The 19,174-nt window shown below is 47.2% G+C and overlaps 1 protein-coding gene across 1 annotated transcript; it reads right to left on the bottom strand.

Moving 5' to 3' along the window:
* Window positions 1-264: 264 nt before the first annotated feature.
* LARP6 (La ribonucleoprotein 6, translational regulator) lies at window positions 265-18,380 on the bottom strand. Its single transcript, XM_037010228.2, has 3 exons — window positions 17,984-18,380; window positions 6,325-6,544; window positions 265-1,825 (listed from the first exon to the last, which is right to left on the bottom strand). Exons 1-3 carry the CDS (start codon window positions 18,181-18,183, stop codon window positions 755-757), a joined length of 1,491 nt encoding a protein of 496 aa, XP_036866123.2. The 5' UTR covers window positions 18,184-18,380; the 3' UTR covers window positions 265-754.
* Window positions 18,381-19,174: the final 794 nt, after the last annotated feature.

The following is a 19,174-nucleotide window of genomic DNA, read 5'->3' on the forward strand; positions in this document are numbered from 1 at the left end:
CAAGGAGAGACCTTGGTCTATACTAAGCTGCCTTTCCCCAGGATGACTCACTGTGTCGACAGACTTGGTACTCACAACATCTGCACAAACTCTGCCAAACTCTCAGGCTGAGCCCCAGAGGAGAGCCCCAGGGCTACCCCACCCCACATTCATGAAATATGTCTTTGTTAAGCTCCTCAGGTCCCCCTGACACACTACCTAAGGTCTTGTCAGAGCGACACAGACTTCTGTCAGGCACAGTCTATGATTTCAGAGCCAGAAGTGTCAGTTGGTGTTTTAGTATTTATTCATTTGACAGGAAACATACATTTGATCCTATGAACACACCATGCTGCTGGCTTACCTAGTTGCTGTTGCACAACAGAACTCTCTGGAAGATGTTGCCTGGTCAACCAGGGACAGCCCAGCCACTGCAGGGAAGAACCCTTCCCCAAAGAAGAGACGTGCTGCCAGGCCTTCCCTGGGGTGCTTGTGCCCCCACAGTCTTGCAGAAACAGAACATTCACACTCGTCGGGCATCGTCAAAACAATGGCCGTGCTGGGAGGAGAGGGTGTTCTGAACTAAAGGACAGTCTTAAAACCATAGCGTACCAGACAATCTATATACATTACAAATATATAAATTAAGAGGACTACATGTATACAAAATCTTTCAAAGGGGACTTAATTTCATTCTATGTCATGCCAAGTATTTGTCAGAATCTTGAAAACAAAGGTTGTTTTCAGTGGAGCTGATATTAAAAATAGGAGATATTTATACACAGGCCCGGCCTCTCTCGTGTCTGCTGTGGAATCCTCTGGTGTTGTCGGGGCCTCTGGGCAGCCTCAGCACCCGCACAGGGAACCCGTCTGCAGCCTGCACCTTCCGAGAGAGCAGGGGACTCGCGCCGGGGCTCTTCTCCTGTGGCCCCATCTCGGCTCGGCGGCGCCGCCGAACCCAGGGGCTGCCGGAGGGGGTGGTGGCGCTGCTGTCCGAGGAATAATCTGTGCACTTGCGGAGGATCTCAGGGCTGGTCCCAGAGTTCAACCTACCTTCCTCAGCCAGTGGGGATTTTCTGGAAACGCCTCTGCGTTGAGCCAAGGGGCTGCTCCAAGGACTCGAGCATGGGGAGGCATTTGGGCTCAGAAAGAGATTCTGGTGGCCAGAAGGGCTGAGCTTGTGGGTGACCGCATGCCGCCGGCCAGCCATTGGGGATGTGGGGTTGCTCTCAGGGTCGGAGGAGCTGTTGGCGGAAGACTCATCACCCATGTATTGAAGCTCCTCAACTCTCTTGTTCAGGGACTTGCTCGGGTGGATGCTCGCAGTGGGCTCCTCATCTTGGTTCTTGTCTTTGGGAGGTTTCTTTTTGGGTGGCTTCATCCCAATCAGGACAGCTTTCATGCTCTCCCTGCCCTGAGATTCTGTGATCATGAACTCATGGGCTCTGATGGCCGCCTCCACCTCCTCAAACTCCACGATGGCGCACTCTTGGGTCCCCACCTGGCTGTACCGGCTGCTGATCCTCCGGATATCAGGGGGCAGCTCTCTCCCAGGCTTGAGGATCCGCACTGAGGAGATGACGCCAAAGGTGCCAAAGAGCTTAAGCAGGTGTTCCATCACCTTCTCCTGCACCCTTCCATTCTTCTGGGGGGCAGCCAGGGCCCACAGCTTAGGGGACAGGTAGAGGTCATAGACCAGAAGCATCTTGCTGGGGAGGTTCTCATTGGGGAAGAGTGGGACAGGGGTGGTCCTCCTCACCTTCCGGTGGTCCTCATTCAGCTCGAGGATCCCTGAGTACTTCAAGGCATGTGCTGTGGTTCTCCAGTCCCGTGTGAGGTGCTTCACCTGAAGAACACAAAGGAAACCTGGAATGGTGCCTGTTGCACCTGTTGGCCTGTGTCCTCTACACCTCCCTCCCTGCCTCCCTTCCCTGTGACACTGGTACCCAGAATCACACCTGCTGTGTGCAGGCACTCAAAAGTCTACTGAATGAACAAACACACTTTCTACAGCCAGGCCACAGAGCTTATAGAAGCTTTCTCATTAGAACTTTCTGGGGCTAAGGAAATATTCTATTCTGGGCCAGTTTAGAAGTTAAACTGCAGGCTCTGGAACATGGCCGATGGGCACCCAGATCCAAGGCCCACCTCCAACTACATGAGAAGTTATTCAACCTGTCAGTGCCTCAACGTCGTCATCTGTAAAATGGAGATGTTAACAGGGCCCACCTCAGACAGTTGTGGGGATTGAATGAGTAAATATATACAAATCTACATCCAGACACACAGTGTCTATCTAAAAAACTTAGAATAGTGTCTGCTCAGAGTGAGTACTCAGTAAGCATTATATGCTATCATTTCCAAGGTTGCATGCTGTCATTTTCATAGGAGTCAGAGATTTTAACATTCAAATGCTTCTCTGAATTGTATTTCTGCATTTGGTACACAGAAGGTTTCCAAAAGAGCTTTCATATTTCACTGCAGCATCTCCTGAAAATGATGTGGACTGCTTCAACTTGGAATTAAGCCCAGCTGGGGCCTCACGGAGAGTGATGGAAGGCCCTCCCTCCTCCTGCCTTACTGGAAATTATGCGTATCAATGTTGCAGTATATGAAAGCTATTATTTATATTGTAAAACAGTAATTTTCAAGCGGCCTAGTTCCAGTGAAGGGAATGCCAGGGAGAATGAGTCACCCCAGAGAAGTGGTGGTGGTGGAGGTGGGGGTGGGTGGGGTGGGGAATGTCAGCCAGGAATGGCGAGATCACTCTGAGTCAACTCTCTGACTCCAGGCCAATGCAGAGGAAGCCACTTGCTCCACAGAGGAACTCGGAGACCAAAACAGGAACTTCCCGGGACTCAGGAAGGGAGGGCTCACTAACAGGCGGCAGGGGCAACCTCCGCAGAACCACTAGTAGGACAGGCAGGCTCCCGGACAGACGGCACCGGACACAGACAGGCCTCGGGGCCATATGGCCCCGACTTGGGCTTAGGGTGCAGGATCCATGAATCACCTACACCCCGAATGAATGAGTTGATTACCATGACATAGGCCAAGGGTACAGAAAAGCAGGTCCAGGCAAAGGTCAGACTTCAAGTGGACAGAGTCCATTAGGGATGCAGGAAGGGTGAAGCTGCTGACTGTAGGTCAGTGCCAGCTTGTGTGAGATTCAAGCAGTGGCTCTCTGGGGGTGACAAATGGGGCTCCTTTTCCAAAACCAGTCATGCAGGGAGTTCAGGAGAGGAAGAAGAGCTACTGCCCAAGCCCGAAGCCTGAGCGAGCAGTGCTCAGGGACGGGCCAGGGCTGCCTTACTCGGAAGGCTAGAGAAGCGGATGGCAGACCGCGTCCAGTCGAGGGAGAGGCAGGCTCTGCAAGGACCCAGCACCCCTCCAGAGCCAGGAGCAAGGTCCCCCGGGAAATCTCGGTTATCACTGAGCATCCTAGGCCTGTGTCTGGGGTCTTCAGGAGTACGCAGGTGCAGTCTTTGTGTGATTACTGGACGAACTCTGTAAGATTTTCAGAAACTGTAATTTCCCTGTTTGTTACCTTTGTCATATATGTTCCCTATTATGATGAGCCGGAAACCCTTTAGAATGAAATGGGCTTTTGTTCTCATTTCGGATGTGTTGGGGAGTCTATGTCCCCTCTACAGCCAGTTTTCAACAGAGAAAAACTCTCCTATACACAAGCAAACTTCAGAGATATTGCGGATTTGGCTCCAGACCACCACAATAAGGCGAGTATCACTGTAAGTGAGTCAAATGAATTTTTGGGTTTCCCAGCTTATATAATAAAAGATATGTTAGCACTATACTGGGTCTATTAAGTGTGCAATGGCATTATGTCTAAAGAAAATGCACATGACTTCAATAAGACATACTTGATTCCTAAAAGATGCTGGTCATCATCTGAGTTTTCAGTGAGTCACAATCCCTGATCACAGATCACCATAACAAGTATAATAATAATGAAAACGCTTGAAATATTCCGAGAATGACCAAACTGTGACTGACAAACATAAGTGAGCAAATGCTGTTGGAAAATGGCGCTGCTGTGTTTGCTCAACCCAGGATTGTCGTAAACCTTCAATTTGTAAAAAATGCAATAGCTGCAAAGTATGATAGAGTGAAGTGCAATAAAACAAAGTAAGCCCACAGATCCACAAGTGGCAGTTGAAAAGGAAAGGAAATTGGGCTGACTTATAAGAGACCCTGAGGAGGAATAACGGACTGTACAGGAACACTCCACTGGCTGCTTCATTTGCGGTTCTCCACAAACACTTTCCGTGTGAGGGCTTGCCCACTGTTTTCTGGACATGTGTGGTAGTTATTTATAATAAGAAATATATATATTTGGTATTTGTCCCCATTCCTGGCCTTGAACTCCCAAATTTATTCTTGTAAATTCCTAAATGAGAAGACCATTAGGAGCCTCTTTTGTTCTGATGAGATGACTCTGGAGGGGCTCCCAGATGGCTCCTGCTGGGGGCTGGTCACCAGGAAGACCATGCCATGATCAGAAGCTTGTAATTTTTAGCCCTGCCCCTTACTTTCCAGAGAGGGGAGACAGGCAGGAGATGGAGTTAACAACTGATCACACCTACATGGGTGTGATCGCCCACAAACCACCTACATGGGGAGGCCTCTGTAAAAATCCCAGCTCTGTGGGGTTCAAAGAGCTTCCAGGTTGGCAAACACAACCACAAACTGGGAGAGGGATGCACCCAGACTCCATGGGGATGGAAGCTCCTGCGCTCGGGACCCTCCCAGACCTCATCCTGTGTATCTCTGCATCTGGCCGTCCATCTCTGTCCTTTATCATATCCTGTATTAAACTGGTAAATGTAAGTGTTTCCCTGAGTTCTGTGAGCTGTTCTAGAAAATAACAGAGTCTAAGAGAGAGGAGGTCATGGGAACCTGATTTACAGCCAAGTCAGGCAGAGCCTAGTGGTTTGGGGGTAACCTGGGGACCTAGTACTTTGTGATTGGCATCTGAAGTGGAGGCAGTCTTGCGGGACTGAGCCCTTCACCTATGGGGTCTGATTCTATCTCCAGGTAAACCGTATCATAATTGAGCTACATTGTAGGACACCCATGTGGTGTCTCAGAATTTCATGCTGTGGGAACCACCCCCACACACAGATCTGGTGTCAGAAGTGTTGTGAGTATGGCGTGAGGGTGAAGGAGGAACACAGAAGGAAGAGTGGGTTTTCCCTTTACAATATGAAATGCCCCTTCTCTTCTCCTGTACCTTGAAAATTCCTACTCATCCTCTAAGATCCTATTTCAATGTTCCCACTTCTGCAAGACTTTCAACTATCCAGGCAGGGTTAGTTGCTCTGATCCACTAGCTCCCAACAGCACTTTGTTCTTTCTGGTAGTACCGTCCGGGGTTATATCATAATCCTTCACTGAAGCCTCTCCTGTACTGGCCTTTTCAAGGACAGGGGGTATGCCGCTTTCATTCCGCATATCCTGTGCTGACACAGCCCTCAGCACAGAATGAGTATGTTTGATGAATGAACAAAGGCGAGAACAAGAAAAGAGGGCCCATTATATCAGCAGGTGAGGAAGAGAAGAGCTCCAGGAAGAAAAGCTCTCTCCAGTTCTCTCCGACAAAGTGCACAGGCACCTCGGCTGGGACCCACTCATTACACATCCCGTTACGTAACAGGCTGTGTGGTGCTTTTCCGTCCTAGTAAATATGCTCCCCCCAAGGAAGTCACAGAGTTCTTACTCCAACTGGTGTCAGCTCTTCGAGAGGTAGGGAATTCACAGTCCAGTTGCTGGATCCATACCTTACGGGGACACGCAGTCAGCTGCCTGGACAGTGGCAATCATTTGAAATCCCACATCTCCATCCGGTAGGAGAGGATGTTGGGGTTACACAGCAAAGGCTGATAGAATCTTCGAGAAGGCTCATCTCCCAGAGTTCTGGGCACTCCTTCTTCTTACTTATTCAACTTGACAAATGAAAAGCCTGGATTCCACACAACACTAGGCCTGGTAGGTGTATCTTAAGGCCACTGGTGCCTTGTCCTGGCCCTGCATCCTCCTGGCCACTTACCTGCCTGACAAGAGTGCCTGAACCTTACTAAGAGCAAACAGCGTCATTTCATAAATGCCACCAGCTGAGAAGTGTCCCGATACCCAGGACCTTTTAAAAGTGTGGGAGGATATTCTTAGTTATGATTCTGAATCCCAGAACTTGACCGTTTTTCTCTTTATCAGGCCTTGGAGGAAATAAAAAAAAATCGCTAGTCATCGGGTTCCATCAAGTGGGTAAGAAATATTTAGAACTACAACCCCAAACACACAAACATACTTCTGAGCATGAAGCCTCACCTTTTTGAAGGACGTGAGTAGTTTAACACTCACGTATCCCAGCTTGTTCCTCCTCACGTGCTTCAGCAGGAAGGCGTCCCTCTCCAGGTTTTCATCAGAAAAGTAGAATTCAATCTGATCCACGAGTTTCCTGATTAACTCCTCGTCTGGGGGCTTCCAGTCCTGCTCTGCGTCCTCCTGCTCTGCGTCCTCGTGCTCGTTCTCACTTGCCGTCAGGCCACTGAGAGCAGAAGGAGACGCTGCCTGTTACGGGCTGACGTGCTTTGCCCTCAGATTTCCTCTGTCGCAGCCCCAGCACCCCTGCCCCCGACCTCGGAATGTGACCTGATTTGGAAATAGGGTCTTGCAGATGTAATTAGCTAAAGATGAGGTCATACTAGCGTCCCGTGGGCCCCAATCCACCATGACTGTTGAAAGGGGAGATCTGGAGGCACACTTACAGGGAGACGCTGTGTGGAGATGAAGACAGAGACCAGGGGGATGCAGCAGAGGTGAAGGAGCGTCAGAGATCGCCCACAAACCACCAGCAAGCAGTTCGGGGAGAGGCCTGGGACACAGCTTTCCCAAGCACTCTGAGAGGCAGTGTGGCCCTGCTGATACTCTGATTTTAGACTTCCTGCCTCCAGGACTGTGAGGCGATACATTTATGTTGTTCTAAGCCACCGGTTTGCGGTCCTTTGTTACAGCAGCCCTAGGAAACTGCACTGGGTCACATGAGCACTGCTCAGAGGTGGTGACCACTGGCCACAAGGGGTAAGTGCTGTGGCCAAACAGCTAGAAATCAAGCTCTTGTGCAGATTATTATTGCAACGCCCTCTACTAACATTTATGTGCTACTCTGATATTGACAGGATGCTTTTTACATATAGTTCTTGTTCTTCCCTTCCCATCCCATCCCCCATATCCCAATTTCCGGAAGACAGTTTAGAGGAATAACTACTCTCAATTCTAGAGTTAGACTCCACTGACTGAAGAACGGATAAGCAACATGTGCTATATACCTACAATGGACAAGTATTCAGCCTCAAAAAGGAAATTCTGACATGTTACAACATGGATGATCCTTGAGGACATTATGCAGAGAGAAATAAGCTGGTCACGGAAGACACATACTGTATGATTCCACTTGTATAAGGTACCTAGAGTAGAAAAAATCAGGGAGAAAGCAGAATGGTGGCTGCCAAGGGCTGAGGGAAGGGTGAATGGGGGCTTAGTGTTTACTGGGTACACGATTTCAGGTGGAAAAGGTGAAGAAGTTCTGGAGACAGATGGTGATGGCTGCACAGCAATGTGAAGGTGCTGAATGCAGCTGAACTGTACACTTAACAACGGTTAAGCTGATACAGTCTATGTTACGTGTATCCTGCCATAATTGTAAGTTTTTTTAAAAAGGAGCCCTTCAGTACAAAAAAGTATGCATGTTTACACATATTCTATGTTTCCTTTATAAAGAAGCAAACAGTTAACATTTCCCTCAGCTCAGAATTAAGCTCTTAAATAAAATAACCAACCAATAAAAAAGGGAGGGTCTCAGAAAGTAAAAGTAAACCGTTACTGTGACAGTTTAAAGCTGGAAAAGGCGCATATATATAGGACCTCCAATCTAGGAGGATGTTCACTGGTTCTCAATCCCAGCCTTCCTCTGAAAAAAAGCAATTGTGGAAGAATCAAAATGAGAATCCAGATGGAATATTCTGGCAGGAGAGAAAAAACTAAATCTATTTCACAATATTTTAAGTTCAGAAATTGCAATTAGCACAAAATAGAGGCATTGGCCAAGATTTAAAAAATGAAGAGTTTTAGTTATTTGTCTGTAGACAGTCTGGAAATGGTTTCTAAAATATATTCCTGATGTCCCAAGACAACTGTGTACTGAAGAATAAAAATGGCCTAAGGGACTAACATTGAAGAGTCTTTTTAAAATGGGATGATAAACTAAGGAAATATATTAAGGAGCCCATAAGACAAAATAGGTCATATTAACTTAAATGGGATAAGTGGAATATTTCAGAAGTCCCTAACAGGCACACAAGAGTCTGACTTGGCCAACATTTAATAGCAAACTCTCACTTGTCTTCTTTTACTACAGAGGCTATTAACAAAACCTAAATGCACACTTTCCCAGCCTCTCTTACAGGCAGTAGCCATTTGTCATGTTATGGCCAATAACACACAAGTGAAAATCTTTTGACCCCACCCCTTCCCCCTTTTACCTGTTTTGAGCGTGGATGTGATGACTGGAGCTGTAGCAGCTATTTCACCACCATAAGGAAAAAGCCAAGAGAATTGGCTTGGCCTGATTTATTGACATTATTGACTCTGACATTAACTGAGTTGCTGAACCAATTCCTATAAGTAACTACCTGCAGATTTCTCATTACGTAAGAAAAATGAAATCCTATTTGTTCAATTCACTAGTTAGTTGGGTTTTCTATTACTTACAGCCAAATACTAGGATAGTAACACTACACTGAGAAAAGAGGTCCTCAAAATATGTCAAAGGAAAAGTGTCAGCGGAACAATTAATGGAATGAAAAAGGAGAAGCAAGATGGATAGGACAAATTTTCATTTTATTAGAATAGTAATTAAAATAGATAGGTTGAATATACCAGATAAAATAACCACCAATGTATAGGAAAGTCTGAGCCCAGCTAATAAGGATGACAATAAATAGCAGGGGATAGATTAAGGTATGTGATAAGGACTAGAGAACAATTTTGAGTGGACTCAGGGATGTGAGCAAAATGGTCTAACTATTACAAATTGCTCGTATATCAGAGGTGAGGTGCTAGACTACTACAGGGACCCACAGACCAGTAGGCCCTACTCCCAAACTAGAGCAGTTAATACTATTATAAAAAACAAATGCATAAACAAATAAACCATAATGCGAGGAAGGTGCTGTAATTTCTTAGCTTCTCCAGCGTCTGTTCTAAAGCCTCCTGTTCTTTCCAAGGCTGGCCATGGGAAGACTATTCCCTGGAGACAAGCCTATCTCAGACCGCACTGAGGAGATAAAGTTCATCCACCCGGACGCGCCTAGACCTCCCTTGTGCACTGCCTCTGCTGCCCGCCAAGCTTGTTCTGCGTGTCTGGACATCCACCCTAAGAATCCGCTGGCCATATCCAGGTACCTGTTTCCCATCTTGGCCCTGCTGCCCTCGCTGCAGGAAGGGACACAGTTGACACCTTCCTGATACTTTTCCCCCTGGCTTATATGACTTGCTTTTTTCTGATTCTTCTCCCAATTTACCTGCCCTCCCAATGGCCTTATTCTCTTCCCATTTCTGAATATTGGTTTTGTCCAAGCAGCTATCCCTGACTCTTCCCTAGCAACCTGTGCACCTCATCCCCTAGTTAGCTCATCCAGTTAAACGTGCCTCTCCTCCCACCCTTCTATCCTCTCACTCCTGATTTCTAGAACTGAATTCCCAGCGGCCGACCTGACGTTACCACTTAGAGAGCCTGATACTGCTTCAAATTCACCACGTCCAGAATCGAACTATCACCTTCTGCAGAACTCGACCTCAGTTAGGACTGAAGTCTGGGCCTACTAAGCGACATCCTATCTGGAAAGCTCATCTTCTTTTAATACTGTCTCACAGTAAACATCCCATAATGTGCTGGGGAGTGGCCTGCATCAGTTATTTGCACCCAGTGAGCAAACAGGCAGGTAGCCAGGGATTCCAGAACAGTGGGCAGTACTGGGGAGGTGATAGAGTAAAGAAGTTTATACCCCTTAAGTATAAATATTGGCAACTTTTTGTCAATACAACCATCCTGTAAAAACCATATATCTTCCCTCCCAAACTGCCCCACCAGTTTCCCTGTTCATGCCTCTCTGCACTTAGGCTCAAAACCTATGACGCAAGTTCCAGCCCCCTCTTTTGTCCCCACATTGAGTCAGTTATCAAGTGTTGACCTTATTCTGTAGTGTCCCCATCTGTTCTCTTCTCCATTCCAACTGTCCTCCTTACTCCTCCCTTGAACACTATTAATAGCTCATCAAAAATGTATCTTAAAAATTCAAGTAATATACATAAATAGCAAAAGCTGAAATAAAATAGTTCGGAGTTGAGAAAGAACACAGTACCCCACCCCACCTCTCCTCCCCAGAAGCAACCTCTATTCCACCATTTACTTCTTATGAGAGTTGCTTTATACTTCTAGAAAATATGCTCACAGCTCTATTTTCAACTTTCCACATTGTATCAGATGTACCTTTACTTCATTTTGTCATGGTTTATGACATTTACATTCTATTCTGTTACTAATATCCCATGTTTTGTCTATTGATAGTTACTAAAAGTTGAAAGTCAATCAACTTTTTTTATGACTACGTGAACACTATTTGCTAAGATTACATTTCTTTCTTGAAGTTCTGTTAGTTGACCGACCACCTGATTTGATTCTCCATGTTACTTATTTTTCCTTCATGCTGTCTAGCCTTTCCTTTGTTTTTTATTTACATTTTAAGAGATTTCCTGGACATTATCTTCCAACCTTTCCTAGTGAATTTTTTCAGATTATTTAGATAAATTCAGAAATCATTTATTTATTCTGTGAGAATTATTTTATGCTGTCAGATTGCTCCTTTTTAAAAAGCATCCTGTTCTTGCTTTGTGGATACAATATCTTAATTTCTCTCTCAGGGTACTGACAGGAATATATATATTTTTACAGTCTTATTGTTTCCAACAGTGGTTCACCTCTGCATCCTCTGGGGTCAGTTTTTACAGTAAACTTTCATGTCATTTATTTTCTTTATGTGACTGGTAAACTGTTCATCTTTTTCTTTATTAGAACATTTTAAAAATAAACTTCTATTAGAATAGTTTTGTGAAATTGTGAAAATAGTACAGAGAGGTCCATCTACCCCACATCAGGCTTCTTCCATTATTAATGCCTAGCATTAGTATGGTACATTTAAGGAACTAATATTGACACATTATTATTAGTTAATGTCCATACTTTACTCAGGTGTCCTTAGTTTTTACCTAGTGTCCTTTCCCTCTCTGCGGACCCCATACAGGACCCCGTACCGGACGCCCCATCACACTCAGTCGTCATGTCTTCCAAGGCCCCTGTTGGCTGTGCCGGCTTCTCAGACTTCCCTTGTTTTTGATGACCTTGACAGTGTTCGGGAGTATTGGTCAGGTAAACTGTAGAATGTTCCTCATTTGGGATTTGTCTGGCTTTTTCATAATTAGGCTGGGGATATGGGTTTTTGGGGATGAGGACCCCAGAGAGGTAAATTTCCACTCTCATCACATCATACCAAGGATGCATGCCGTGAGCGTGCCTGACCGCCATGGATGCTGACCCTGGTTACCTGGCTGAGGTAGTGTTTGCCAGGCGTCTCCACTGCCAAGTTCCTACTTCTTTCCCTTCCCACTTTGGAAAGGAGTACACAGCCCACATTCAAAGAGTGGGGAGTCAGACTCTTAAAGAATGAAGGTCTGGGTGGCTTTTTCTGGGTGGGTCACGCGGGTTCCCTCTGCAGCTGTACACTGCCATTGGTTTTCTTCCTAGGAGGCTCTATATGCGTGGGTAGGGCATGCCAACTGCAGGCCTCACTTTAGGGCAAACAGGCCAGGAATCATTAAGTAAGGGGCTTTATAGGGAGAAGGCTTTACTCCGCAGGTACTAGCTCTACCTCAGCAGCCCTAGGTCACCAGGTGGGTCATTCAGGCCCTTCCTGTTTCTTCTTTTTCGCCTTGGAAGTTAAGAGTATGTTGCCTGCTACTTCTCATTGTCAGGCAAATAGGCTGGGCAACTGATCTAAAGGAAGAATTTAAATGACCTCTCAGATATCAGCGCCTCTTTTCACTCTTGAAACCTTCGCGTATTTTCTGACTCTGCAGCCTCTCTAGGCCTCGGTCTTCCAACCTCCCGCCGCCCTGCCCCCCTCCCGCTGCACGTTCCGGGAAGCCACTTCCACTCTGTGCCTTACTACGTTTTTTAAGAACACCTGTGTTTCTGCTCTACTTTAATGATGATGATGATGATAATGATGATAATAATAATAATGTTTTCTATTTCCTATTAAATAAAACCCAAAGTCCTTAGCTCTTTATTCAGATTCATTTAGGATCTGGCTGTAACCAGCTTTCAAACTTACTTCTATTTCTTTTCAGATTCTTCGCACCAAGCAAAAAAAAAACCCTCCAGCCGGAGGTTTGCTCCGGCTGACACCACAGTTTCCCGTAAGTGTCACAAGGCTTCTGGACTCCACCCCAGTGTACATGCTCTTCCCACCTCCTTGAATGTCTTGCTCTTCTCTCAGGTCCAAATCTTGGCTACACATCAAGGTCCATTTCAAACGCAGGTCTCCAAGGAAGGAAATCATTTCAACTTCTCCTAACACTTACCTATACTTGCATCAGTGTTAGGTCTGTGCATATCTTATTAGTATCCCGAACCCTAAATTCATGGAGGACCAGATTCATACTGGCTTCCCTCACCCCAGCAGCAACCCAGAGCCTTCCACATAGCAGGAATTCAAAAAGTAACCAATGTAAAGTGAATCGTTTCTGTAACGGCTAATCATACATCAGGATTCTTTGAGACAAAATGTATGGTTACTGGTGAAAATGTCATTAGTACCTTTCAAGAGGACTTTGAAAAAGTTTTACACTTACATAGTATTTCCTTTTAAATAAAACATTGCAAATAGGGAGTGGTGATGAGTTCTTTTTTATAACTGTAAACCTGCTAGAAGAAAAAAGAGGGTGGAAATAAGGGGATACATTTCAAAACAGATGATGGGGCTCCACAGATCAGTGTTGAAGTATGTATCATATTTGTAAATGATACGAAGAACTAAGTGCTGCATAAAATCTCCAAGGCTGCTCTTCTCATAAAATCTCAAACTCATTTGGATGTATTAATTGAGTTAATCTAATGATACCTTATAAAACAAAATTATCCAAACTGAAGTAATGGAGCGATGAGCACCTCACTATGCCTCTCAACACAGGAAAGATTTCTTCGGCTCGTCCACTCTCCATGCCAACGGTCTGACACGGTGCTCTGCCCACCAAGACCAGGAAAATGGCAGACAGCAACAAGGGGGACACGGAACACGAAGGAGAAAACATCATTGATGACAATCACTGGGATCCACTACAATTTGTGTATAGTTTCTTTTCCATACAGTTTCACCTCTAGACTGAAAAGTTTCAAAAAGGCAACCAGATTGATAATCATTATACAAACAGGAGGACAGATCCAAGGGGTAAAGCTTCCTCACAGAGACAGGTTGAAAACGTACAGGGATGCTCCCAACTTTGGAAAAGGCATCATGGGACCAACTACATTTTGGATGCTGCTAACAGCGGCCACATGCGGTGTCTGGATGGCCCATGTTTTCTTTTATATTTATTACAGAGATCATGACCTTCTCTAACCCTGTCTTCTGCCCTGCTGTTCTGGCATATTTCCTAGGACCCGGGGAAGGAGTACAATTAGGGGATATCTCTGCAGGCCTAAATGATGATGGTGTTGAGCAGAGATAATGTATGCAAAGTACTTAGTTCCACGTCTGGCATGTATGTGGCATTAATAAATGGAGGGTTTCATTATCACCATCCAGAACAGGGAAAAGATAGCTTGTGCAGTGGCCCTGAACCATCCCGGAGAAAAAGAAACGTAGATGTTTCTGTTTGTCCAATGAAGGTGTGCTTCAGTGGTTTCATTACTAATAATGATATTTAGTGTCCTGATTTTAAATAATTTTTACAGATTTTAAGACAAAGCAAATAAGTAGATGTCAATGTTTTAAGGAATTGAGATTTTCATGGTAAAAAATAAAAGGAGTATAAAGCAAAAACACTGTAATGTGAAATTGGAATCGTCAATGCAAATTTACTTTTAAAAAATGTATTTCCTAACTCTGACTATTGAAAGGGCATAAAAGCAGCAATGCCCCAACAGAAATGAGCATTTTAATTACAAGCCTTGCTTTCTAAATACCTTTCTGCTAGTATTTTAAAAACCAGGGATTTCTGTGGAAATGGCTGGATCCCATGCTGGAGTAGGAAAAGTCCCAGTTAGGCCTAGGATGCCTAGTATCAGAAAGCGAGAAAGTGCTCGGAGGCTAAACGGTGTGCTCCGAAAGGATATACTGAAGCCACTTGAGGGGGCTCCCTAGCTAGATTAGGAACATTTTGAACATCAGAAATAATGACTGCAAGTAATTACAAAAAAGGTAAATAAACAAAAAAAACCATGAATCAGAGAGAGTCAAAGGGAGGGCCCTAATTTAAATTATCTGATGTGACTAGTGTATCAACCCCTCTCTTGGAAAAGTGGTAATTAAGCATTGATGCTTGCCTCTTTAGGAGGAACTCTTGCTCAACGCCAGCTGACAAGGCCAAGCTCTCTTTTGCAGAAGAATGCAAACTAACAAATGTGAAAAGAATGATAAAATTAGAAAATCACCAATCTGTATGCCCCAGTGAACTGACTCAGTCAAGGATCATCAATGGATGCTAGAACCATTCGGTGAAGGGCATTGGTGAAGAATACACAGTGGAGCCATCACCTCAGCCAAGTAGTCAAATTTAGCATCACTAATGGTGGGAGCTGTCTGGGTGGTCCAGCAAAAAGCTGTTTTCAGTGTGACTTCATGGCATTACCCATGAAGTGTTCTTGCCCAAATGTTTAATCTGAACCTAATCAAGTCCTCAGCCCTAACTTCCAGTTGACAGAAGCACACGGTACAAAGAAGCCAAGTTAAACTAGATGATGAGAACATAAACAGACCAATTCAAACTGTGAAACATTCCACAGGACATCTGGCCTCTTATTTCCCTAATGGGAAAGCAATAAAAAAAAAAAGTGGGACTGTTCTAGAGTCAAGATTCTAAAGAAACATAACAGGCAAATGCCTCCACCTGGGTGGAATTATGGTTGGAGGAGAAAAACAAACATCTATAACATAACACAGGACAACTGGGGAAGTCCTGTATATGGAACTTGGCTCTTAGATTATTTTCGGGATGATATTATTAAGGAATCATTGTTCATTTTCTCAGTTGCAATACTAGTATTATGGTTTTATAGGAGAATGTTCTTACTAAGATCTACAAAATGAAGTACTTAGGGTATAGTCTTAGGTACAACATACTTCCAAATAGTTCAGGGAAAACCATACATATCACATATCCATCAAACAAATACGGCAAAACATTAACAATCATTAAATCCAGATGGTGGTTATATGAATACTCATAGTACTAGTCTATCACATTTAATGTCTGAAATTTTTTGGTTAAAAAGGTAAGAATAAGATACCTTTTTAGTTGAGCAATGTAGGGAGAAGACTAATGAACACTTGGAGGTTATAAAGACATATCCTTATTTCTGTTTTTTCCTTATCCCCCAAGTGTAAGCCAGGTATCCCTGGGCTAGGTACTGGAAATATGGAGAGGATGGGGGGAACATCTTTGCCTTTAAGGATCTCACTGTCTAGTACAGGAGAAATGCACAAGTATTTCAACTCAATGGAGGGTGATGATAGAGGCATGCATTCACTAGGCAAATATTTAAAGAGCACCTGCTAATTGAGAACAAGGCAAACATCGTCCCTGAATTCTTGGAGCTTATTTGTGTGAGGCAGAGAGACCTATAGAATTACAATAGTAGTAAATGCCAGGTACAGAACACCACAGCCACAAAAAGGAGAGGAAACAAGCCCAGCTTTGGGGTAGGGATTGGGGTGGTGGAGACCAGGCAGCCAAGTTTTAAGGCTGACTAGAAATCAGGCAATCAAAGGGACCGACAGGTGGGAGTGAGTAGGCCTGCAGACACAAAACTGCACCCGGGGCTCAGGGGCCGAGGGGGGGTCAGTGCTGTGAGGGTGTGAACTGCTAAGACAGCAGAGAAGCAAGCAATGGGCTGAGGGGCCCATGTGGGTGGTGCCACATCTCAGTGGGCAGATTTAGGAACCTGTGCTCCCTCGTGCAGGCTCTCTGGAGACCAAAAAGTGTTCACACAGGGTGGTGGCTGCTGCTGTGCCAGGGTGGCCCAAACAGGGGACAGCGTGGATCCTGTGCTTAACTACGTGCTCCTCATGCTCTGCATGTCTGTCTGCTAGGCTCTGTCAGCTCTCCTACCCTGAAGAGCCCCAGGGATTTTTCTGGGGTCACCCCCTATGGCAATGGGCAGCAGGAAAGGCTTCATACTGAAGATACGCACTGCAGCTGGGAGAGAAGGGTGAATCTGGAGGGAGAGTGAGGGGGGTTAGGTGGGAAGCCCACCCAAATTGGGGAGCATGTTCTCCTAGCTCTCCATAGGGGACTTTCCAGGCCCAAGCAATAGTGCTTTATCCCTGCTAATGGTAATCGTCTCAAAGCTTAGACCCCACGATGGAGGACAGCCACAGTCACAGGCAAACCACACCAGCAGGATAAGCCACTCTGGGCTCCTTCACATGACCTCGGTAATTTGACTAGGTGCGCTGCCTTTGCATCAAGATTGTGAAATGTCAGTGCCTATGGCTTCATTATTTTTATATTCTCGATAGCACAGAGCTGAATGAATGAATGAATCAGGCTTTACTATATCTATGGTGTCATCTGCTGTGGCCCAGCTTTCCTGCTCTAATCTGTTGGGCTGGACTTTCCTCCTTGCCTACCTGTCTCCACTGCACTGCCTTGAATCTCTGGGTCCCTAAATCCAGACCTTTTCCACTGGGAAAGGGTCAGCCAATGATAGGGAATGGCTCTGGGCCCCGTATCCTTATGCCCTTGAGTTGAACATGTTCACTCCTAGTGAAGTAAGTATACGCCTGCCCAAAAAAACCCTGCAGAGCCCTGACGGGTACAGCTGTGCACAGAGTCCCAGAAGAAAGAGGGTTCCAGGTTCTGCCACTGGCCTCCTCCCATTTCTAGGGACACTCGATACTATATATCCTTTCAAAGGCAGGAACAAAACCACAGTCCTCCAAGACTACAAACCAAGGTCTCCGGCTGATGACAGAGCTCAGGGCCCAGAGGCAAGGTTACACGGGTGGTTTCTGGTGCCACAGCAGCTCCAGACTCCCACCACCCAGGAACCCAAAGTCTAGGCAGCAAGATGAAGATGCAAGCATTTAAGGCAGGTGGGAAAGACTGCCTGAAAATGGAAATCCCCGAGGCAGGGAGGTGGCAGCAGCCAGCGGGGAACTGATCCCGAATCAGGGCAAGTAACTGTCTACACCGTGAAATAACTTCTGCCCTATCCCCAGCACCAAGTGTCAGTGGTGCCTGGCCTGCCCCCACCCATTTGGTCTGAGAAGCAGACAGGGCTGGGATGGCAGTGACGGCTAAGTGGGTACCGATTTCGGAGGGGAAGAGCGGGGCTAGGCTGGGCTGGGCTCTTTGGAGGATCTTTGGGGGTGCGCAAGAAAGGAGGGTCTCCTCCTGGGCAGGGGAAGGCAAGGATGGCCCGGGGATGTCTCCCTCTGGGTCCCGGGCATGCCCCTCGGATCCCCGCCGCCAGCCCTGAGAGCCTCGGTCGGGTACAAGGATAAGGACTGGGGCGCCAACAACCGCCAAGAGCCGGTTCCGAGTCCCCGGGCCGGCCCGGAGCAGCTCGCCCCGCGGCGCCACCGACTCCACCGGCCCTGCCCGCGGAGCTGTGGTCCCGACCGGCGGCCGGCCGCGCCGCGCCTACCTGGGCCCGCGGCTCGGCTCCTCCTCGCTGGCGCTGCCCCAGCCGGGGCTCAGGTACCGGGCCGGGTCCCCCGCGCCCCGCGCCTCCGCCCCCTCCTCTTGGTCCTCCGGCTGCTGCACGTCCTCGGCCTCCTGGATGGCGACGCGGATCTGCACCGCGGTCTCGGGCCCGGGCAGGGCCTCCTCGCCGGGCTGGGCCATGGCTCGCGGGCCGGCCGGGAACACGGCGCCGCCGGCTCCCCGCGCCCCGAGGCCGAGCCAGCCGGGCGGGGGCCGCTACGACGAGGGGGCGAGGGCGGAGCGAGCGCGGGGACTCCGCGGGGCCGGGACAGGGTCACGGCGCCCCGCCCCGCGCCGCCGCCGCCACCGCCCCCTAAGCCGCTAGCCCAGCGCCCGCGCCGGGGGCCCCGCGGTCGGAGGGGGGGGGCTTCCTCTCCTCCCGCAGAGGCCCGGCCCGGAATTATCGCTGGACCCCGGTCCTCCCGGTGCGCGCCTTCTGCGCGCGGGGCCCAGCCTAGGAGGAGGTGCCAGCGTGCCCTCCGCCTGCCCGCTCCTTTCAGGGCTGCCCCGGGGCGGGGTGGGGCGCCCACGTCTGACTCTGTGGATGACTCTGGTGGTGACAAGCACAGACAACAGCTTGAGGGGCTTCTGTGCTTCCTGCGTGTCTCCCCCAGTGACCTGCCAAGGGGGCTGAAATCTCCACCGTCCATCTCTGGCATAAACCCCCTGGTCTTGGCTCCTGCCGTGCCCTATGCTGAAGTTCTCCAGGTGGGGACCCCAGCCTTCAATGGGAACTTGTTAGAAATGCATATTCTCAGGGCCCATCCAGACCTCCTAAATCAGAATCTATGATTCAGAACTTTGCGTCTTAACAAGCCTTCCAAGTGATGCTGAAGTTTACTTAACTTGGAGAGCCACCGCCCTATATTGCTTCTTAGAATAGGCCCTGCACATAGTAAGCATTCAAGTAAAGGAAGCTATTGAGCATCTAATCCTGGCCAGGTACTGTGCTGGACCTTTTCCACAATGTAATTTGAACTATATCCCCAGCTCAGCAAAATGATGATCATTCAGACATTTTACAGATAAGAAAACTGAACAGCAGAGAAGTTATGAAGCTAAGATGTGGCAAGGCTGGTATCTGAATCCAGTTCTATTTTTGCACTTTTTCTACTAATGAGGCACCACCCCA

Source organism: Manis javanica, chromosome 8, assembly GCF_040802235.1.
Source record: "Manis javanica isolate MJ-LG chromosome 8, MJ_LKY, whole genome shotgun sequence".
NCBI lineage: Eukaryota > Metazoa > Chordata > Mammalia > Pholidota > Manidae > Manis > Manis javanica.